Source organism: Chlorocebus sabaeus, chromosome 3 (assembly GCF_047675955.1).
Source record: "Chlorocebus sabaeus isolate Y175 chromosome 3, mChlSab1.0.hap1, whole genome shotgun sequence".
Taxonomy (NCBI): Eukaryota; Metazoa; Chordata; class Mammalia; order Primates; family Cercopithecidae; genus Chlorocebus; species Chlorocebus sabaeus.
In genome coordinates, this window is record NC_132906.1 from 187,193 (window position 1) to 211,291 (window position 24,099).

General features: G+C 48.7%; 1 protein-coding gene across 1 annotated transcript in view; it reads left to right on the forward strand.

Moving 5' to 3' along the window:
- The window catches only part of LATS2 (large tumor suppressor kinase 2), a 93,527-nt gene that overhangs the window by 56,339 nt on the left and 13,089 nt on the right, over nucleotides 1-24,099 (forward strand). Inside the window, exons 3-4 of the mRNA XM_008021636.3 lie at nucleotides 19,070-19,202; nucleotides 21,154-22,571. Coding sequence (XP_008019827.3) covers nucleotides 19,070-19,202; nucleotides 21,154-22,571 — 1,551 coding nt within the window. The remainder of the gene's footprint in view (nucleotides 1-19,069; nucleotides 19,203-21,153; nucleotides 22,572-24,099) is intronic.

Here is a 24,099-nt window from a genome sequence, read left to right on the forward strand (position 1 = left end):
ACTCTAGGTCATTTGTAGCAAAGTATCAGAGTCCAGATTTCACGGAGGTCTAAGGCATGTGGATTGGGTGGAGGGGATCTATGGATCCCAACTTTCATCCGGAAGTTGATATATACTCACCATCTTTAGAAGCTAGTTTCAGTTTTTGATTCAGGACAAGTGAGGAAAAGCAAGTATTTCAAAATAGCAGCCAAGAAAGAGATGAGAGAAGGTAGGAAGGGCCATGGTCCTGATATAAGATGATTTGATGGTTAATTGGCATGCATTTCTGCAAAAATCATCATGCCACCATCACTATGAGGAAGCTACCATTTCCATGTTGATATATGTGTGAACAAAAGTTTTCTGGAAAGGAATTTAAAAAGACTTTACTCCAGTGAGCAGTTTGCAAACCAGGGAGCTGCAGCCTTCAATGTAAACTGAAGGTACATGCCAGAGAATCTAAGGAGTGTTTGTGTTTTATAAAGTTTCTGTCCGTGTTCTCACTCAGGTCCACTTATGCAAATGAAGGAATCAAACTTGCTTAGTTCTGATTGGTTGTTTGCTGAGCTCTGATTGGTCACACCGTATTGATTGGTTCAGGCAGGGTAAACAGGAACAGGCAGCTGTGAAAGTCCCAAAGTTAAGCAGAGGTGTGGGTTTTCCAGGAATTCAAAGTACCTGTGTGACTGCTAGTCAGCAAATGGCCACTTGGTTCTAATTTGAACTAAGGCCCAGTTAGCTGCTCAGGATTCGTCTTAAGGGATCGGCTCTTCCAGAGTTCACAGTGTCTTTGACAGTGCTTTTTTTAAATGCTGTAATTTTATGAAAACACAGTCATGTTATATGCACTGTTTGATTTTTTGTTTGTTCCGGCTTTGTTTGGAAAACGTCCTTGAATATTCAGCACTCTTGGCTGTTCGTGTTTGGGAGTGATGTACTAAAAGCTGATTGGAAGGACTGTCGGGTGGGGCCTGTAGAGTGGGGGCTTTGCTGTAGGGTGACCAGGTCGAGGGCCGGAGGCTTCACTGAGCACCCACCAATGTCTGGGTCTGTAGGCTTGTTCCTGGGGCCCTTCGGTTTTACCAGAGGAGATCTTCAGATCTGCAGGGTGTGTGGGAGGTTGGCACGGGAGGAGGGTTGAAGCCAGTGTGGTTGATTTAGTACTTCCTTGCTCACTTAACCCTCTGTGTTATTCCTTTGTGAGGTTTTTTTTTGTTTTTTTTTTTGATGGAGTCTCACTCCATGGCTTACGCTGGAGTGCAGCGGTACGATCTTGGCTCACTGCGACCTCCGCCTCCCAGATTCAACTGATTCTTGTGCCTCAGCCTCCTGAGTGGCTGGGATTACAGGCACACACCACCACGCTCGGCTCATTTTTGTATTTTCAATAGAGACAGAGTTTCACCATGTTGGCCAGGCTGGTCTTGAACACCTGACCTTAGGCGATCTGCCCTCCCAAAGTGCAGGGATTACAGGCAGGAGCCACCATGCCCGGCCCTTTTGTGTTATTTCTGTGCTGTCTGCCCTCACTGTGTCATAGTCTGATTTGGTGTTGGGGTGGGGGCCTGGAGACACCTGAGGACCCAGGTGATCTCATATAGACCTCCAGGGAGGCCTCTTTTTCCACCCATACCTCATCCTCACTGCCCTGTGGGCTCACAGCATGCACTTGGTGTATTGTTGTCTGTTATGTGGAGGTAGCAGTTGTTCCTCCATCTGGTTTCTGTATTTTAAGAGGTATTGAATTTTCTTCTTACACTGTGATTGTTACGTAATAGCTATGATGAAAAATTAAAAATAATAAGAGTGATTTGGTGTGGCTGATGCACCACATAGACCTGGAAATCCCACATACATGTGTTTGTTACCTACATTTTTGTTGTTGTGTTTTTACTTAACAGTCTGTTAATTGTTTTAGCTTACCCTTAGGATAAGTATAAATTCCCAGACATGACTGCTGGGCCCCAAGAGTAGGAATCGTTTGGGACCAATGGTCTAGCAGCAAATTGGATTCAATTTGCAGGAACAGTTTCTGCAAAGCTTTTGAGAGGAGAGGAGAGGAGCAGGTGTCCGGGAGAGATGGCTGTTCAGCTCTTTGCAAAGTGCTCCAAGTCAGACGGGCAGCATGCTTGCTCCTGCCTTCCAAGAGCTGACCACGTGGTGGGGGAGCAAAGACAGGAAAGAGCTGTGCCTTTGCACGTTTGCTTCTTCATTCATTCGTTCATTTGTTCGTTCGTTCATTCATCACTCACCATACGAGACTGAGCAGTTCCTGTTTGCCAGACACAGTGACTATGCACTCAGTTTCTGGCCCAAATCGCTGGCAGGACAAGGGGACAAGACTGTGAAGAAAGAGCCTGGGCGGTGGGACGAGCAACCTGGGCCTTTGTTGTACTGTTAAAACTCTATACAACGTGATTTGGCAACGTGCTTTTTTCATTCATTATGGGTTTTGCGATTTCCTGGTGATGGACATTTAGATAGTTCCCAGTTTTCCACTACAGACATAAGTACAATGAGTATTCTTCTTTATGTCTCCTCTTGCATAGTTCGGGAACTTACCTAGGGGGTGGAAGTGGAATCTTGGTTGTAGGATTTCAGCATCTTTAACTTTACTAGATATGGTCAAAATATTCTCCTGTGTGATTGTACCAATTTACACACTTTTCCTCAGTTTTATCAAAATGCAGTGTCTCTCTAATTTTGCCAATACTTGCTGTTGTCAGACATTTAAAGTATTTGTCAATCTAATGGGTGTGAAATGCTCCCTTATTTTTTTCAGTGAAGTTCTATGATTGCTGGTGACATTGGACTTCTTGTGACTATTTATGTTTTGAATTCAGACTTTACCACTGCCTTTATGAACTTGGGGAATGATTACGTCTCTGAGCCGCAGTCTTCTGGTGTGGTGAAACATAAATACCTGCATCGAGTTATTGTGAGAAGGAAGGACCACATGCATGGCTCCTGGCTGTTAGTGTCTCAGTCTAAAGTCATTCTACCAACACCACCCAGCGGGCTGCCCCTCCCCACTGAGGAGACCCCCCCCCCCCGCCCCACCCAAGGCTGTAGTCTGGAGCAGCAGGAGCCAAAGAGGTCCAGTGAGAGCAGGGGGCACCTCTTCAGAACCCCAGCAGGAGTCCTGGGAGAGCCGCCCACCCCTGGATGCAGCAGCCAGCACCACTGCGCTCTGCGGCATCCTGCTGGCCTGTCAGCTCCTCGCCCACCTCTCCCCTTGTACCCGGCTCCCCATGGTGGAGCCAGAGTGGGCCTTTTGAAACAGAAGTCAGGGCACGGTGGCTCGCGCCTGTAATCCCAATACTTTGGGAGGCTGAGACTGGTGGATCTCTTGAGGTCAGGAGTTTGAGACCAGGGTGGCCAACATGGCAAACCCTGTCTCTACTAAAAGTACAAAAATTAGTTGGGTGTGATGATGCGCATCTGTAATTCCAGCTACTCAGGAGGCTAAGGCAGGAGGATCGCTTGAACCGGGGAGGTGGAGGCTGCAGTGAGCCGAGATTGAGCCACTGCACTCCAGCCTGGGGCCACAGAGCAAGACTCCATCTCAAAATGTGTGTACATATATCCCCTATGACTAACTACTCCTGCCCTTATCTTTGGCTCTGATCGGAAGAAACCTGATTATTGGCTCAGCCTCCTTATATCTCAGTGCCTGGAAAACAGGCTGTGGTCTGTAGACACAATTTTTGGCTTTTAGAAAAAAAAAGCCTGCTGGTTTATAATCAGTTTGGAGGATGCATGTCCTGACATTCCACTGTCAGAAACATAGACTAAAAGAAGAAATTCTAACTGGTGGGGTAACAGCCAAGTTTTAAACAAAACGGTTGGATTTTAAAGCATTGTTGGAAAATGGAAACTTGTTACAGAGATTCTGAGCCTTTGGAAATATAACTTAAAAATTAAACCCATAATATGTATCTATTTCAAAGTTACACTGTAGCTTTTTCAGAAAAATACATAAAAACTGCATAGCCAGGAAATTTCACTTTTTGCTACCATACTTCATAACTAAAATATTTGTATGCTTTACCAAATTACCTTGTCAGTGACTCTTTGAGGGCCCTTTGTGAAAGTAGCAGATTACTGTCTTCTTTCCTGGGTGAACCTGTAATTTGCCAGATCTTCCAACCTACTTGACAGCATTTTAAAAATAACCACAGGGAGGCAAGCTCTGTTCAGTCTGCATCTGAATGTCCCCTTCCCTGGGCACTCATGGGCTGCCTGTCCCCAGCAGAGCGAGCTGTGGGAGGCACGGACAGTCCCAGAGCCCCCAGACATGCACAGCTGCTCTCCTGAAGTCCCACAGTCGGAGACAGCTGTGTGCAGTGAGGCAGGCCTGTGTGCCATTGTCGAGTAAGTGGATCTTTCTGATGGAGACAGTGGCAGAATTTTCCAGGCAGCCTTCGTCTGGAAGTGAAGAGCAGCGTCTTCACACATATTCAGCCTACTTAATTTCAGGAGCCAGGAGTGGCTTGGAGCCCAAACAGAAAAAGTCTACTTTTCCAGAGTCACATTAAAGCTGTTCATGCTTCAGCTCTGATGATTCTGACTTATTTTTTGGCTAACTTTTAATGCTCAATTATGGTCCAAGTTAGTCCTTTATAAACTCAGTCTCATCATAGCATGTAACTTAGGTGGCACGACGAGTCTGTAGGGCTAAGCTGGCTGTCCACTCAGTTTTTTCAGGGATGTACACGGTGGGCGCTGGAGACCAGGGCCGGAGGGTGGCCACCTGTGAGAGCTGCCTGTGTGTCTTGGGCCTGGTCGTCTTCTCTGCTCACTAATGACAGCTTTTCCAGCCTCTCACAGGCTCTGGCCCACCACCTTGCTTACTGTGATTTTTTTTTTTTCTCCCTCCTCACACATTATAAGCTGAGGCAGAAACTGAATCCTTTCCTTTTTCCTTTTTTTTTTTTTTTTTTTTAAATGCAGTTTCACTCTTGTTGCCCAGGCTGGAGTGCACTGGTGTGATCTTGGCTCACCACAACCTCTGCCTCCCGGGTTCAAGCAATTCTCCTGCCTCAGCCTCCCAAGTAGCTGGGATTATAGACATGCGCCACCACACCTGGCTAATTTTGTATTTTTAGTAGAGACGGGGTTTCTCCATGTTGGTCAGGCTGGTCTCGAACTCCTGACCTCAGGTGATCTACCTTCCTTGACCTCCCAAAGTACTGGGATTACAGGCGTGAGCCACCATGCCTGGCCTCCTTTTTATTTTATTTTTTAAAAATAAAGTAGGGGTCTCGCTCTGTCACTCAGGCTGGAATGCAGTGGCACATAGTTCGCTGCAGCCTCCAACTCCTGGCCTCACGTGATCCTCCTGCCTTGGCCTCCCAAAGCACTGGGATTACAGGTTTTCCTTTCCTTTATGAAGACCTTTTTCCTCCTAAGATAGTGTTCCCAGCAAGGGTGTGAATGAAAACCCCAACTCATTCCTTTCTTAATTCTGCTGCTAGAACTGCAGCAGACAGGACTTTGTCTTACCCATACCTTACCACTCTTCCTGTCAGAAAAAACACTGGAAGTTCACAGTGAAGCTTTCAGATGAACTTGGCAAGCCCTTTTATGACCCTGGACCTGAACCTACCTTGGAAAGCAGAGAAAGCCCCACTTCTTCCGGGGTCAGTGTAGCCCTGGCCAGCATGAGCCCTGCCCAGGAGGAGTGCCAGAGGCCGGCTCTGGGTCCCAGCATCCCTCTGGCTTACACTCCACCCTGTCAAGGTCAGGTGATCTTCTTTCTCCAGTTTCTCTGTGCGCAGTCTTTTCTGTTCACCAGGCAGTTTGTTGAGCCTCCTTTTGAGTCCTACGCCAGCGCCAGCCCTGCCCTCCGTCTGACCACCTTCAGCTCATTCTTCTAAAGTGGGCGTCTCTCTGACTGAGTGTTGGGCTGCCTTTCGTGTTGGGAAAACATGGGCCTCTACCCAGTCATGACGCCAAGCCCTCTTGACTGATGGTTCCCAGAATTTTCCTAGAATTGCATCTTCTGTGGGACCACCATGGTCCTTCCCGTGGAGTATCCCATTCCTGTGCTCTGTGCTAAGGCTTCCTGGCTGTGCTGCTTTCCCCAAGCGTTTAGAATGCTGGGGCTGGTCTCTGTCCCTTGGAGTCGTGCCCATGGCCTGGCGCATGACGACTCCCCCCGTGGATTTTACATAATTACTTATTTTCTTGGTGACTTGTACAAACCAAATTTTAGTGTACCGGTTGTCCTTAAAAACAGCAATGTCCTTGTTGGTATAGGTTTTGGAAGGAGACAGAAAATCTTTCCTCGTGAAGCTCTTGTGCAATCTCATATTGGGCTTGGCTCACAGACCCCTTGGATTCGGGATACTGTTCTTGGATTCGGGATACTGTTCTTGGATTCGGGATACTGTTCTTGGATTTGGGATACTGTTGAACAGCCTCATGGTGCTGTTAGAGCAGAGCGCTTCTTGCCGAAGCAGACGTGTGCCTGCCAGGTTGGAGGCAGGGGGCCAGGAAGCCCACTGTAGTGCTGGTTTCCTACGCCCAGAACAGCATGCTGTGTGCACATGCAAGTTCATGCCGACACACACGTGTGCTGGTCAGTGCCCAGCAATGCTGTACAAAACACTAGGACTGAACAGGATGTATACTGTTAAAGTTTGATTCTCCCTTCCATTACAGAAGCTTTTTTTTTTTTTTTTTTTAATTTGAGACAGTGTTTCACTCTTGTTGCCCAGGCTAGCGTGCAATGGCGTGATCTCAGCTCACTGCAGCCTCCGCCTCTCGGGTTCAAGTGATTCTCCTGCCTCAGCCTCCCAAGTAGCTGGGATTACAGGCATGCACCACCATGCCTGGCTAATTTTGTATTTTTATTAGTGACGGGGTTTCACCATGTTGGTCAGTCTGGTCTCAAACTCCTGACCTCAGGTGATTCACCTGCCTCAGCCTCTCAAAGTGCTGGGTTGGTGAGGCGTGAGCCACCGCGCCCGGCCACCATTACAGAAGCATTTTAAAGTGCTTTTGAATGTTATATTCTTTTGTATGTTATATTCATTTTAAAGTGTCTTTGTGTGCTACTTTTTTAAGTTGGAGTATGTTTTTCTCACAGGGAGATTTGACCTAGTAATAATAGCCATAGCTAAGAGTTTAGCACCCTTTAAGAACAAAAGCATTTAAACATTAAACATTAATAAAAGTAATTTTGTAGTCAAATATTAACCCAAACAGTTATTTACTTTAGAGCCTTAAAAGATATAAGATTATCTAAAAATACATTCCTTGCCAGGCGTAGTGGCTCATGCCTGTAATCCCAGCATTTTGGGAGGCTGAGATGGACAGATCACTTGAGCCCAGGAGTTCGAGACCAGCTTGAGCAACATGGTGAAACCCTGTCTCTACCAAAAAGACAAAAATTAGGCCGGGTACAGTGGCTTACGCATGTAATCCCAGCACTTTGGGAGGCCGAGGTGGCTGGATCACTTGAAATCAGGAGATCAAGACCAGCCTGGCCAACATGGTGAAACTCCATCTCTACTAAAAATACAAAAATTAGCCGGCCGTGGTGGCGGGTGCCTGTAATCCCAGCTACTTGAGAGGCTGAGGCGGGAGGACTGCTTGAGCCCAGGAGGTGGAAGTTGCATTGAGCCAAGATCGTGCCACTGCACTCCAGCCTGGGCAACAGAGCAAGACTCTGTCTTTCAAAAAGAAGAAAAAAATAAAAAAAAGAAAGAAAGACAAAAATTAGTTGTTTGTGGTGGTGTACCTGTAGTCCCAGCTACTCAGGAGGCTGAGGTAGGATGATCGCTTGGACCTAGGAGGCAGGGTTTGCAGTGACCAGAGATTGGGCCACTGCACTCCAGCCCGAACTCTGAGTGACAGAGCAAGACCCCTCTCAAAAATAGTGATAATAAAATTTTAAAAATGTATTTATTTAGGTTCTCAAAATTCACTATCACACCAGCAATCAATAATGGAACAATCTCATTTTTTGAAGAAATATTATTTCTAAGCATTTTGTTAAATCTTTGTTAATAATTGTCATCTTACCTATTTGAAAATTTAACTTTTCAGAAAACTTAACAGCAATTGAGTTTATTTGGACAAAAGCTGAGGAGACCAAACCATTCAGAATTTAAGATAAAACAGGCTGGGTGCAGTGGCTCATGCCTATAATCCCAACACTTTGGGAGGCCGAGGTGGGGAAGTTTGCTTGAGGCCAGGAGTTTGAGACCAGCCTGGGCAATATAGTGGGACCCTGTCTCTAAAAATGAAAAAGAAATTAAAGAATAAAGTTAGCCAGGTGTGATTGCCTGCACCTGTAATCCTAGCTAGTTGGGAGGCTAAGGCAGGAAGTTTGAGCCCAGGAGTTAGAGGCTGGAGTGAGCTTTGATTGGCAGAGCAAGACCCTGTCTCTAAAAAATATATTATAAATTTTAAAAAAATAGCCAGGCACCATGGCTCACACCTTTAATCCCTGCAGTTTGGGAGGCTGAGACAGGCAGACGGCTTGAGCTCAGGAGTTCCAGACCATCCTGGGCAACATGGCGAAACCCCATCTCTACTTAAAAATACAGAAAATTAGCTGGGTGTGGTGGTGCGCACCTGTAGTCCCAGCTACTCTGGAGGCTGAAGTGGGAGAATCACCTGAGCCTGCGAAGTCAAGGCTGCAGTGAGTCGTTTTTCACACCACTGCACTCCAGCCTGTGCAACAAGAGTGAGACCCTCTCTCAAAAAAAAAAATAATAATAATTAATGTTTTAGAAGATGGGCATTTGTCCAGATTATACATAGCAGAGAGCAAAGTAGAGCCAGTTATCAATTATCTCCTGTTGTGTAACCGACCATCCCAGAATTTTTAGTGTCTTAAAAATAATGACTTTTTACATTTGTTATTATTTTATTAATTACTATTTTTTGAGACAGAGTCTCACTCTGTCGCCCAGGCTGGAGTGCAGTGGCGCGATCTCAGCTCACTGCAACCTCCGTCTGCCAGGTTCAAGCAATTCTTCTGCTTTAGCCTCCTGAGTAACTGGGACTACAGGTGTGCACCAGCAAAATCATGGCTTATTATTTCTTATGGCTCTGTGAGTTGGCTGTGCTCAGCTGGGCAGTTCTTCTGCTCCATGTGGTATCTGCTGGGGTTCCATGTAGCTCATTCCACTGGGAACTTAGCTGGGGCTGAATACCCCAGAGGGCTTCACTCATGGGTTGGAACTGCATCACAGTTAACTGGATCTGTCTCCAGCCACGGTGGGATCTGAGGAGTGAAAATGGAAGCAGCCAGGTTTCTTAAGGGTGAGGCTCAGAACTTGCACAGCAGCACTTCTGCTTCATTCCATTGATAGAGCAAATCATAGGCCAGCCAGTATTCAAGGCGAGGGGAAGTAGATTCTGCTTCGTACTGGGAGCTGCAGCCTGTACATACAGGGATGGGAGAAATTATTAGTGCCCATTTTTTGGTAGCACTGTTACACATGACTAGAAATATAGGATCCAGGACCCCTGAAACCATGCCTTCTGTGTGCGCACGCGTGTGTGTGTGTGTGTGTGTGTGTGTAAACTAATAGAGAATTTTTGGTTAGGTTTCTGTGGAATGTGCTCACCTCTGTTCACCTATCTCAACTGTGACAAAAATTAAGTCTTGTGTTAGCAAACATCCCTCAAAATCCTGGAATTTTACAGATAAAAGGAACTTTGGGATTAGCTTGTATATTCATATCTTGCCATTTTACTGGACACAACTGATCCAGAGAATTTTTGTGATCTGTCCACAATTAGGTAGCTAGATAGTATAGGCAGTTTTGTTATAATGGAATCTGATATATGTGTAAGCATCTTATTGTCATGCTCTCTTTAACAAAAAGAAATTATTGTTCTTTCGTCATAAAATTAAGTCATACTTCAATTATTCATGTTCTAATCAAGCCCTTGTTCATAGGCGTAACTGATTAGTGTACGTAGTTACTAAGAGACATAACATTTTATACAATCAGCATTTTTTCATGTTGTTTACACTACTGAAAGTTGCCTATTTTGTTTTTGCCTATTTTTGCTACATACTCAGCATCTAGAACAGTGGTAGATTTGTTAGAGTTTTACTTATAGAAAGTATTATTTCTGGCTGTGGTAAGTGTATTCTGAGGACTATATTAATTATAATTATTGTTTAGTGGTGGCCACGTGGCCTCTAACTCCCATCCTACACTTTACTATTTCAGGGGCTGATATATTGTAGCTAAATCTGACAGATATGATTATGGAAATCATTTTTTTTTAAACTGAATTATTTTAGCCTGAGGATAAATTTCAAGAAGTAAAATTGTTAAATCAGGATACAAAAAATTTAATAACTTTTGATAATAAATATTCATCCCTGAATATTTTTGGTTTATACATGACCAAAAATAGTTTTACCAGCCCATTTATCTTTATTATTATTACTACTTTATTATTTTTGAGACAGAGTCTTGCTGTGTCACCCAGGCTGGAGTACAGTGGCACAATCTTGGCTCAATTGCAACCTCTGCCTCCCAGGTTCAAGTGATTCTCCTGCCTCAGCTTCCCGAGTAGCTGGGACTACAGGCGCATGCTACCACTCCCAGCTAATTTTTTGTATTTTTGGTAGAGATGGGGTTTCACCATGTTAGCCAGGATGATCTCTATCTTGTAACCTTGTGATCTGCCCGCCTCGGCCTCCCAAAGTGTTGGGATTACAGGCATGCGCCACCACACCCAGCCTATCTTTATCATTATTGACCTTATTTTGGTGCTAACAATAGTTATAAAATGCTCTTTATTTTATCGGTGTTTCTTTTTTTGTGTTGTTTTGTTTTTGATGGAGACTTGCTCTGTTGCCCACACTATAGTGCAGTGGCATGATCTTGACTTACTGCAACCTCTGCCTCCCAGGATCAAGTCATTCTCCTGCCCCAGCCTCCCTAGTAGCTGGGACTGTGTAGGTGTGTGCCGCTACGCCTGGCTAATTTTTTTTTTTTTTTTTTTTTTTTTTGTATTTTTAGTAGAGATGAGGTTTCGCCACATTGTCCAGGCTGGTCTCGTGATCATTGGCAAGGCCAAGGATTTTTCATGTTCATTTTATTTTAGGACAAATTTAAGGCCAGGCGCCCTGGCTCACGTCTGTAATCCTAGCATTTTAGGAGGCTGAGGTGGGAGGATGGCTTGTCCTCCAGAGTTTGAGACCAACCTGGTTACAGTGAGAGCCCATTTCTACAAAAAAAATTTTTTTTTTAAATTAGCGGAGCATACTGGCTCCTGACTACAGGGGGCTGAGATGGGAGGATGCTTAAGCCCGGCAGTGCCAGGCTGCAGTGAGCCCTGATCGAGCCACTGTACTTCAGCCTGGGTGACAGAGCAAAAGCCAAAAAAAAAAAAAAAAAAAGGTGCTGGCTTGCACAGCACAGATAGGAGAATCGGAACGATACAGAGATTAGCATGGCCCTTAAAAATACACAAAACAAAAACAAAACATGCCAAACTTCTTCATTCCTTTCAAAAAGACATACGTTTATACCTGTATGTGCCCAGCGGCTGTCCCCCGGGCGCGTGTCTGGTGTACCAAGGTTCGGGTACAGTCGGAGGCCGCCACTGCGGGGCCGGAGCCTCTGCTGCATCCTGCAAGGTGGCGACTCGTGTTCCTCAAGCGCACAGACGTTTAAACTCCAAAGGCCGCTGCTTCCATTTGTCCTGCACCTGTTTCCAGTCACAGTTGGCTCGCACACGGCACGTGCTGCGCCGGCCCAAGGTCGCCGGGGCCCCTGACTCGCGTGGACAAGGTCGTGGACAGTGTCGCAGACAATGTCGCGGGGCCCCTGCTCCACGTGCGCAAGGTCGCCAGGGTCCCTGCCCCGCGTGGACAAGGTCGCCAGGGCCCCCGCCCCGCGTGCACAGTGTCGCTGCGGTCCTCGCCGCGCCCCTGCGTGGACAAGGTCATGGGCCTCTACCCCACCAGCCCAGGGTTGTCGACCCCGCCCCGCCCCGCCCGCGTGGACAACGTCGTGGGGCCGGGAGGGCTCGCAGTGGGGCCGGTAGAGGAGCCCTGGGCCCGGAGGGGCCTCATTCTTCCAGGCGCCTGTCCGTGGGGGTGGAGTTGGAACACCCTTTGGAAATTCCAGCCTCTCGGCTCCTATGTTCTCGTCAAAAAGTCTAGGCCTTTGGATCAGAGATTCTTTTGAAGACCAGCCGCTGGCAATCCTCCAAGGAAGCACAGGATCCCGCCAGAGACGGCACAGTCTCCTCTGCCAGCCAACTGGCCCCTCTTCCTCTTCTCCCCTCAGTCCTCGTTTTTTCTTAATTAATTAGTTAATTAATTTATTTATTTTTGAGACGCTCTCTTGCTCTGTCTCCCAGGCTGGAGTGCAGTGGCATGATCTCAGCTCACTGCAGCCTCCACCTCCCAGGTTCAAGTGATTCCTGCCTCAGCCTCCCATGTAGCTGGAACTACAGGCACCCACCACCATGCCCAGCTAATTTTCTTTCTTTTTACAAAGATGGGGGTCTTGCCCAGGCTGGTCTTCAATTCCTGGCCTCAAGTGATCCTGCCTCGGCCTCCCAAAGCACTGGGATTACAGGCGTCAGCTACGAGGGAAGTGGAAGTTACCTGAGGAAGCCTGAGAGACAGGCAGACACAGACAGAGGCCCACGCAGACACCATAGGGCCAGAGCGCTTGTTTCTACTTTTTCAGCCAAACCTCATAGTTGGAATGTTAAAACTTTAGGATATGGTTTTGCTAAGGCCTGAAAAATGCTTCCTTACCAGGAAGGGCTGAGTGGGGGAGGATCTCCATAGGAAATTCCTTCCCTCATACATAATAATTGTCACTGTATTTAAATTACTTGCATTCACATGGCAATGCACGTGAAATACTTCTGCTGCTTAGACATTGTGAGCCCAGCTCCTGCCTTGCTAAGAGCTGAGTGGTAGATTGAGGGAACGTCTTCCAGTTCCCCCCCATCCTCATAAGCCCTGTGCCTGCTAGAGGCGGACCAAGCCCGGAGAGCAGAGGGTGTGTCAGGAGCCCATGCTGGGCTGCCTGGCATCTGGTCAGCAGCTGGAGAGCTGAGTGAGGGCAGCTTCCCTGAGGGACAGCAGAGAAGACCATTAAATGGTGATGTACCTGCAACAGAGGCCTGGATTATCCCATGGGGAGCGTTGGAGCTGGGGTGTGGTCCTTGCAATTGAGAGGACCAGCCTCAAGATACTGGCAGGGCCTGAGGTGTCCCACACCTCAACCACCTCGCCATTTTGTTAAAGTGCCTCTTTTGCAGTCCCTTCTATATCAGATAGCCTATGGGCAAATCTCACATTTTCCAGGCTTCATGGTGGTTAGGTCCAGTTTTAAGTGAACACCAATGTGTTGACAAAATATAAGAGGAGAAATCTCTTGGGAAAGATACCTAAGGTATAGATAGATGTTCAAAACTGCTTTATTCACATGTAATCCACACACCCAAAGTGGAGTTTTACAAGAGCTGTCAGTAGCAGCAGTGAAACCTCAGTTTGTCTTGCTCTTCTCAATCCCTCCCCAGTCTCTTTGTTTTAGCCACGAGGCAGAAAACCTCTGGAGGAGCCCGGCTTTAATGGAGTGGGAAGAATTCCTTGTCTGGTCCAGGGCCACCACCCCAAGCTGAGAATAGCCCACTGCAGTGCAAGTCACTGCTTTCCAGAAGCGGTGAAGCTGCCAGGCCCCTCAGAGCGCCCTTTGTGCCATAGTATTTAGCCCTACTAGCTTCTGTTCTACAGCAAGTCTGACAAAATAATTTTTCATTGAATATTTAGGAATCTGCAAGAATAGCCCACAGGGTAGCAGATAAAGGCTCCAGGTAAGAGTGCGTCAGACTCTTATTTTGTAACCACTGTGGCTCCCCAGACTGTGAGGCATAAAGTTTATGCCATGTTAGGTTTTGCTGAATTTGATATGGAGTGTGAATAATAGTAGCAGTTCTGCCTTCAAAGTATCCAGAATCTTCTATCAGCCCAGGCGCAGTGGCTCATACCTATAATCTCAGCACCTTGGGAAGCTGAGGCAGGCGGATCACCTGAGGTCAGGAATTCGAGACCAGCCTGGCCAACATGGCGAAACTCCATCTCTACTAAAAATACAAAAATTAGCCAGGTATGGTGGTGCACGAATGTAATCCCAGGGAAGCTGAGGCAGGAGAACTGCTTGAACCTGGGAGATGAAATTTCAGTGAGCCAATATTTCATCAGTGAGCCACTGCACTCCAGCCTGGGGGACAGAATGAGACTCTGTCTCAAAAAAAAAAAAAAAGGAAGAAGGAAAGAAAAAAGAATCTTCTACCACTCTAATGTAAGTAGAAAAAAAAAATGCTTCTGGACTGGATGTGAGATGTGAATGAAATCTCAAAGTCAAGGTGCTTCCAAGGTTGGGAGCCCTGAGAGGACAGGTGAGTTAGACGCAGGAGACTGGGTTTTGCCCATGTTGAGTCATCTTACTCTTGCAGCAGGTAGCATAGAGTGGTCACTGCTGAAGCAAGTGTTGAACATCGCAGGTATCTTGTGCCAAATCTGGTGCTCATATGATGGCTTCAACTCCAGCATTGATATCTGTCTAGAAGAGAAGGCTTAATTTATGGGCGTGGTAACCAAGTTCAAAGGATTAGCATCCTTTTTCTGTGAGACATTAAGCAATCCTAAATTAAGCTTTCTTGAGTGTTTTAGGAGAAAAATTTAATGTGTGTAGGATTTTCTTGTTGCACGTGGCTAGGTGACACAAAGTCATCAAAGTCTTGTTAGCCTACCACATTACTCTGTAAATAATTAGTAAGTGCATGACACATTCAAAGAGCATTAAGATTTTGTGAACTTCTGTCCTGAAGAATGGCACGTGTGCACACTAGATAATGGAGTAAAACTTGGAAGTTGCTGCTGTTGTTAACGTTGATTTGAAATTCCCTTTAGTCTGTGCTTGGTGCATCTCTGCTGTGTACCTTATCTCCATCTTCCACACACCAGGGCAACCTGCCCAGTGGAACAGGCAGTATCTTCTCACTCCCTGCTTATAGCTCTTTCTTCCTTTCATCTATCCTATGTCACAGTCTAATTCAGTCACTCATTCATTGAACAAATATCTGCTGCTCTCTTTCTACGCGCTAGACACTGGAGCACATACCTGAACTGTCCTCGCCTTCAGTTGGCTTGCAGCTTCACTCTTGCTTTGGGGCAGGGCTGCTCAGCCTTTCCACATGTTGGCATGCATAGACGTGGATAATGTTTACACAGCAGCCTGAGGTAAGCTGGAAGAGATTGGAGGTGTCTATTGAGGCTTGGTGAAAAGAACTCATTACATTTCTTTCTATAATTGTAAGAAGAATACATAGTAAAATATTAGAGCCATTAAATATCAAACATGCGTAAAATCTACAATTGCAGTTTTTATATTTTTTCCCAGAAACACATAAGATAGCTTTGTGAACTGTAACAGCTAACCTTTAAATGATGCTGATGCCAAAACATGACATCTCCTTTCATCCCTAGAGCAACCTGTTAGCCTTATTTCCCAGATGAGGAAAAGGGCACTCAAAGTAGGGAAATGATTTGCTGAAGGTTACACAGCTGCTAAGCAGCAGAGGGGAGGCGTGAACCCAGGGGTGTGGGTATAGCCACGTACGATTCTAGATAAGGACCCTTAAATGATGATTTTTGTACATTCTTCTTTTTAAAAATATTCTTTTTTTTTTTTTTTTTTTCTTTTTTGAGACACATTCTTACTTTGTTGCCCAGCCTGCCCTACTTCCTGGGCTCAAGCAATCCTCCTGCCTCAGTCTCTTGAGTAGCTGGGATTACAGGCATGCGCCACCAACACCCAGCTATTTTTTTTTTTAGAGACGGGATCTCACTGTGTTGCCCTGTCTGGCCTCAAACTCCTGGGCTCAAGCAGTCTTCCCGCCTCAGTCTCCCAAAGTGCTGGGATTATAGGCGTGAGCCACCACATCCAGCTTGGTCTCCATATGTTCTTAAGAAAGGAAGGTGAGTGGCCAAGCTCCTCGGCCGGGCTTCAGCTGCGTCTCTCTGACGCGCTTCTCCTACGTCCTGGCTCCGACCTCTTGCCATTCCCCAGGCTGTGCGCTTGCCTTCACTCTGTGACTCTGCATGTTCTTTCTGCCTAGAGGTCATGTATTTCTGATGGATTCGGAAGTGGATTCCCATTTCCTTCAATGTTTAAAACATAGCTGTATGTATATGTACAGTAGCATCTTCTGAGAGTTAATGTGTAGATAAGAACTACTTACTTGCTAAAGAAGGGTTGGTGGGCAGGTAACAAGGGCGAGACTCGACTGACATGGGGTATTTATTTATAAACAAGCTGGCTCAGGAGTGCGGTTCACTTTTAGGACTTGAAACTCCCGTTGAACACCAGCCTTCACTTGTGGTCTCCTTGCCGATTTTTCTGAGTTCCTAGATTTGATGCACAATAGACACACACGTCTTGAGTAGTGGGTGCTCCATAAACAGGGAGAGAGCTTGAGAGCATCCACATTGACCTAGTCTGTCCTGGAGCTGCACTTCCTTGGCAGTCGGCAGGTACTGGGTTAATGAGCACAGGCTGGTGATTCACCCGGCAGGAGACAGAGCGTTGATCACGTTTCAGACGAAGCAATTGAACGTTTAGTGCTGATGGAAAGGCTTGCGGTTAGAGTCGGCCCCAATTGGCACATTTTTTTTAATGGGCGCCGAAAGCTCCAGGGTGATCCCACAAAAATGTGGTCTTATATCGTGTCTTCCTCCAAGCTGTTGAGTCTTTACAGACGTGATCTCATCGCATAGCACAGCTGTGAAGTAGGTGGCGGGAGTCTTATCTCCCTTCCCAGGTGAGGCCAGGAAGTGCTTCCCTTCTGACCACTGCTGCCTTCTCTCTGCGACTCTGCTAGGTTGTAAACACTTGCCCTCTCTGGGAGTCCGGGCACCGCTTTCACAAACAGGTCTGTTCTTATTCCCATGCTGTCACTTCACGTCCCTCAGCTGCAACGTGGCCTGCCCATGTGGCGGCACCTCCCCAGGCCTTCCACCTCGTGCTCCTCTGCAGCCCCGTCCCTGTCCCTGCCATCTTGCCATCCCACACCTGCATCACTAAGAACCCAGGCAGTTTACAGCCCGTGTTTTCTGTCCTGCCAATCTGCTGGCGTGTGGCCAGGACTGGAAAGCTCGATTCCATATTAGACCATCATATATGGATAATAAGTGCTGAATTTGTTCTAGGCACTGTATTAAGTGGGCAGATGCAGCCATGAGTAACATGGTTTCAGGCCCTGCCAGGTTCTTCTTGTCCTAAGGGAACCACAGACACACAGCTGAGCGTGATTCAGGTCATGGGCACCACAATGCCCTGTCCAGAGGTGGGGGACACTGAGTGCTGCGTCCCTCTCTGCAGAGCGGCTCTGTGACCACGGCCAGGCTTCCTGCTGCAGAGCAGCCCTGCACGGCCTCCCCCACTGTCCCGGGGTCTTTCTGCATCTCCACCCCTTTCTTTTTTTTGTAGATGGAGTCACACTCTGTCGCCAGGCTGGAGTGCAGTGGTGTGATCTCAGCTCACTGCAACCTCCACCTCCCCAGGTGTCAAGCGATTCTCCTGCCTCAGCCTCCCGAGTAGCTGGAACTACAGGCGCAAACCATCACACCCAGCTAATTTTTGTATTTTTAGTAGGGATGGAATTTCACCATGTTGGCCAGGATGGTCTCCATCTCTTGACCCCCTGATCCACCCGCCTTGCTCTCCCAAAGTGCTGGAATTATAGGTGTGAGCCACCACACCCAGCCATCTCCACCCCTTTCTTCTCTGCTGTCTGGGTAACTATGGACTCCTTTCCGGAGCTCCCGGTTCTGCATTTTCAGTTTCCTCCTGCCTGGCTGCCCTCCTCGTCGACCTTCAAAGGGCTCAGCCTTCCCTTCTGCCAAAGCCCTTTTTGTGGCCTTTGCCTGTTTCACCCTTGTCCCAGAGCCAGTCTCAATGGTGTTCTTTTCTCTCTGCTTACCCTCCCTGTTTGCCTACAGCTCTGCGGAGCTGTCCTTGAAGGTGAAGGGGGCGCTGTCATCAGAGCCTCACTGCCCTGCCCCACTGGGCTGCATCTCTTCTGCACCCTCCTGCCTGTTGTGTCTCCCCCAACCTGAGTGCTCCAGCTCTGCACCCACAGCCGCCCCCAGCCTGACCTGCTGATGCCACATGTCCCAGTTGGAAAGCTTCCTCAACTGCCTGCGGACAGGAGCAGAACCCTGAGAGCCTGGCCCCCATCTGTGGGTCCATCCCCCCATCTCCACCTACCCTTGCGTGCCGCTGCCATGGGCCCATCTTTCCCCAGGCTTCTGCTCTGGCTGTCCCATCTGCCAGGAATGCCTTTTCTCTCCCAGGGCTCTCCACCTGCCCAAAGTCTGGAACAGCTAGCCATGCCACCACCTCATCTTTCGAGTGGAAGGAGGCTTTCTCCTCTGGCCCTCTCCCATTTTACCTGCCGTCTCCTGTGGTGGCCACCAGTCTCTGTGTTCTTCCCACAAGCAGTTTGAGGGACTTGTCTTGGGCCGGTGTGTCTGTCTTTTCTTCTACAAGTCATATCTCTGAGGGCCAGTCCTCTGCTGCTCTAGCCACCACGGGGCATTGTAAACAGTAGGCATGTAATATATGACTCCTGTGCAGCTGCACCCTCTGCCTGGGGATAGGTTTCCTAGTCCCAGAGTTAGCTTGGAGGTGAGCCGAGGTTAAAGCCAGGTTCCCTGACTCCCACAGTTCTTCCCCTTAACGTTTCTAGTTTTAGGTTCATCCTGACCTCACCAGTCCAACCACAAAAGTTTTCTGAGGAGAAGCAGAATTTAAATCTCTTTCAGGCCCATCAAAATTCCCGTATGTCCTTGACGTAAGGCTAACTAGTCCATGGTGTGGCTTGTGCTAGGCTTTTGTCATCAGGCACCTGCAGGGCACACAGCCACCTACACTCATTCTGAGGGTTTCCTGCAGCGCGTTGCAGGTTCTCAGCAGCTACAGAGGCAAAGTGTCCCAGCACAGTGGGGATGGGAGTCCCTGGGGGCTTTGTTTTAGGATGACGTGCACTTACCTCTCCCTTACTTCCCTCCCAGGAGATGGCTGGCCGAGCTCTCAAGCAGACTGGCAGCAGGAGCATCGAGGCTGCCCTGGAGTACATCAGCAAGATGGGCTACCTGGACCCGAGGAATGAGCAGATTGTGCGGGTCATTAAGCAGACCTCCCCAGGTGAGCCCAGGCCCGCAGCATGGTGGACAAAGATGGTTTGTGGCTTAAGGACACAAAACCATGTGCAGAGGGGTCCAGCCTGGCCTGGCCAGAGCCAGTCTCCTGTCACATTGCCTCGTTCAGGAAATGGGCAAGCTGAGCCTGCCCTGGCCTGAGCCTGCCCTGGTGGGAGCAGCCCCAAGTAGTAAACCATGGGACATGCCTGGCGCTTGCCCCGTCCAGCCTTGTCTGAGATTACCTTGGTACTTCCTACCTAGGGAAAGGTGTGTGCTTGTTTTATGAAAGATCAAAAAAGTCAGCAAAGTGGGCATAAAAATAGTCTTTTCACTTTCTCTTGGGCCTATGGAGGGATCTTTGACAAGGATGGCTTCTTTCCTCAATTCTAAAACACAGCTTTCTCACACTGTAGTCTCCGAGAGTGGCTGCTCAATGGCAGGCAGTGTGGGCAGAGCGCTGGGCCCCCCTCAGCATCCCCTGTGAAGGCCTGAGGCACCGCACCAAACCCCTGCTTTTTACTGGCTATGGGAGAATGTTACTTTCCCAAGACAGAGCACATGGGCCCCGTGATGGTACCTGAGGCCCCTGGGGTGTGATAAAGGATTCATGGCCAGGCGCAGTGGCTCAAGCCTGTAATCCCAACACTGTCTGGTCTGGTGTTTTGTTTTGTTTTGTTTTGTTTTGTGTAATCCCAACTCTTTGAGAGGCTGAGGCCAGAGGCTGGAGGCAGGAGTTGGAGACCAGCCTGGGCAACAGAGGGAGACCTCATCTCTATTTAAAAAAAAAAAAAATTAAAAAAAAAAATCATAGTAATTATCAAGAGTTTTCCCTATTTTGTAGAAGACCTTGGATAAAACCTACTTCATGTCGTGGGTGAGAAAATCTCACCTTTGTAACTTGTATCTCCCTTGTTAAGAGGACACACATTTTTATCTTCTTCTTAAGAGAAGGAACTTCCTTAAATAGTCCCCAACTGGACTTCCATGTCAGGATTCTTCCAGTTTTGAGGTCTTAGAGCACAGCTCAAAGGGAAGGCCAGGCCCATGTTACATGCTGATTTCCCTCTGCACTTGTCTTTGGTGTGTGACGTTCATTGACGCCTTCTGAGCCCAGGGAAAGTGAAGCCTTGGTTTGCCTGTGACTGTTGCTCAGTGCCAGGCTGTCAGGGCCTTCACTCTGCCACGTATCAGGGGTGGTCTTCCTGTGGGCAAGGCACACCCTTCGGCACCCTCTGCTAAGTCGAGCCAAGTGGAGCAGTTGGTCTAAAGAAATGAAAGGAGCCTTTGTCCTTCCTTCCGGGGTCTATTTCAGATGAGATGTTCAAAATGGAGGTCAGGATTAAGGTAGCAGCAGATGAAATCAACCTGGATATTTGTAGAGGGGTTTTGTGTGGTTTTTGTTGTGCATATGTTGCTTTGTTTTGATACAGACCAAAAAAACTAGAAAATCTTTTAATTTGGAAAAGAGGTGAAAGAAAAGTGGAGCAGCTGCTGCACAGTGGAAACAGGTCTGCCCTTTCTGTGAGGGAGCTGCACTTGGGGAACCGTGCGGGGGTAAACCCAGCTTCCCACAATTTGGCATGATAGAGTTTTGAAAACAAAGCTGGCTATGCAGATGGCTCCCTAGCCTGACAGGAGAGTGACCCCAGTGCTGTCCCCAGGGGGCAAGGATGCACCTCAGCATGTGGACGCGGTCTTCTCTTCTGCCCTTGGCCCTCCCATATGCCCTTTGGCCTCCAGCTTGTCTCCACTTTCTTAACACATTAGGGCGACTGGTCCTGCTGGCAGGGCAGAAGGGAGTCCACTGACCCTGTGCTGGGCGAATGCAGCACGTCAGGGCCCAGGTTCAAGACCCTCAGCCCCGAGGGCGCGCTCGAGTGGGGACCAGCCTGGAAGTGCCGGAACCCACTGATCACACCCACTCTGATGCTGTCTTCCTGTGTTTTCCACGGCAGGAAAGGGGCTCATGCCAGCCCCTGTGACGCGGAGGCCCAGCTTCGAAGGAACCAGCGATTCGTTCGCGTCCTACCACCAGCTGAGCGGTGCTCCCTACGAGGGCCCGAGCTTCGGCGCCGACGGCCCCGCTGCGCTGGAGGAGGTGCCGCGGCCGTACGTGGACTACCTCTTCCCCGGAGTCGGCCCCCACGGGCCCGGCCACCAGCACCAACACCAGCACCCACCCAAGGGCTACGGCGCCGGCGTGGAGGCGGCAGGGGCACACTTCCCGCTGCAGGGCGCGCACTACGGCCGGCCGCACCTGCTGGTGCACGGGGAGCCCCTGGGCTACGGAGTGCAGCGCAGCCCCTCCTTCCAGGGCAAGACGCCGCCGGAGACCGGGGGCTACGCCAGCCTGCCCACCAAGGGCCAGGGGGGCCCACCAGGCGCCGGCCTCGCTTTCCCGCCCCCCACCGCTGGGCTCTACGTGCCGCACCCACACCACAAGCAGGCCGGCCCCACGGCCCACCAGCTGCATGTGCTGGGCTCCCGCAGCCAGGTGTTCGCCGGCGACAGCCCCCCGCAGAGCCTGCTCAGTCCCTCGCGGAACAGCCTCAACGTAGACCTGTATGACCTGGGCAGCACCTCCGTCCAGCAGTGGCCGGCTGCCACCCTGGCCCGCCGGGACTCCCTGCAGAAGCCGGGCCTGGAGGCGCCGCCGCGCGCGCACGTGGCCTTCCGGCCTGACTGCCCGGTGCCCAGCAGGACCAACTCCTTCAACAGCCACCAGCCGCGGCCGGGCGCACCCGGCAAGGCCGAGCCCTCCCTGCCCGCCCCCAACACCGTGACGGCTGTCACGGCCGCGCACATCCTGCACCCGGTGAAGAGCGTGCGTGTGCTGAGGCCGGAGCCGCAGACGGCTGTGGGGCCCTCGCACCCCGCCTGGGTGCCCGCGCCTGCCCCGGCCCCCGCCCCGGCCACGGAGGGCCTGGACGCCAAGGAGGAGCACGCCCTGGCACTGGGCGGCGCAGGCGCCTACCCGCTGGACGTGGAGTACGGAGGCCCAGACCGCAGGTGCCCGCCTCCGCCCTACCCGAAGCACCTGCTGCTGCGCAGCAAGTCGGAGCAGTACGACCTGGACAGCCTGTGCGCGGGCGTGGAGCAGAGCCTCCGGGCGGGCCCCAGCGAGCCCGAGGGCGGGGAGAAGAGCCGCAAAAGCGCCAAGGGGGACAAAGGCGGGAAGGATAAAAAGCAGATCCAGACTTCTCCCGTTCCCGTCCGCAAAAACAGCAGAGACGAGGAGAAGAGAGAGTCACGCATCAAGAGCTACTCGCCATACGCCTTTAAGTTCTTCATGGAGCAGCACGTGGAGAACGTCATCAAAACCTACCAGCAGAAGGTTAACCGGAGGCTGCAGCTGGAGCAAGAAATGGCCAAAGTAATTTCCCACTTCGTTTTTCCTGTTTGTTCCCGGCTCTTCCCTCTACTGGTAATAGGAAGCGCGCACGATCCCTTTTCTGTTTCGGCTGCATACCCCTTGTCATCAGCACGGCTCACGGGCGACAGTCTGGTTCTGGGGCCAACAACTTGGAGAAGTTGCAATGGTGTGACCTCCCTTTCTCCTTTCCCCTTGACTCTTCTGAAGAATCAGAGATCGCTGTGCATAATGTAGCCAGCGTAATGTAGGTAATCTACAATTTACATTGTAGGTAAATTAGCAAATTGAGTTTTAGGGTATGTACTCACTTAACAAAATTCATCACGGATTAATAATAGAACATTTTGAATGAGTAGAAGCAAAGTTTAAGGTTTTGTAAATTGATATTGTGGGATTTTGGAAGAAAAATATAGTAGTGATTCCATTTATTCTTTTTAAGTGTTTAATTAGTAACTAATGATTTAAGTATACCTTAGTTGACACTAAAGTGCTGAAGAAGGTAATTATTGGTGAAATTATTTAAATTAAAATGTAACAGATTTAAATCACACAAAGCCAGTAATTCCAAAGCGTAGAAACCAGATTTGTGTTCTTTCCAGTGTCCCATATTCATTGACTTTTTAAATATTTACCTTTCATTTATATGTGCTTATTTATTTATTTATTTATATTTATTTTTGAGACTGAGCCTTGCTCTATCACCCAGGCTGGAGTGCAGTGGCGCGATCTTGGCTCACTGCAATCTCCGCCTCCTGGGTTCAAGCGATTCTCCTGCCTCAGCCTCCCAAGTAGTTGGGATTGCAGGTGCCCACCACCACATCCAGCTATTTTTTTGTGTTTTTAGTAGAGATGGGGTTTCACCATGTTGGTTAGGCTGGTCTCAAACTCTTGACCTCAGGTGATCTGCCCACCTCAGCCTCCCAAAGTGCTGGGATTACAGGCGTGAGCCACCACACCCAGCCGTTCATTTTTTATTGATACATAGTATTTGTGTATTTGTGGGTTACATGTGATATTTTGTTACATGCATAGGATATGAAATGATCAAGTCAAGGTATGCCTGGTGTATTTATCATTTCTGTGTTGGAAACATTTCAAGTCCTGTCTTCTAGCTATTTTGAAATACATAATACATTTTTACTAACTGTAGTCACCCTAGAGTTTGTTCCTTCTGTCCAGCTGTATGTTTCCATCAATTAACCTCCCATCTCCCCTCAACACACACCCCCTTTCCCACCTCTGCTAACTATCATTCTGCTCTCTGCCTCTATGAGATTAATTCTTTTAGCTCCCACATATCAGTAACAACGTGTGTACTGAACTTTCTGTTCCTGGCTTATTTCACTTAACATGATGACCTCCAGTTATATTCATGTTGCTCCAAATGACAGGATTTCATTTTTTTTTATGGCTAAATAGTATCCCATGGTGTACACAGACCACATTTTCTTTATCCATTCATCAGTTGATGGACACTTAAGTTGATTCCATATTTTTGCTGTTGTGCAGAGTGCTGCGGTAAACATGG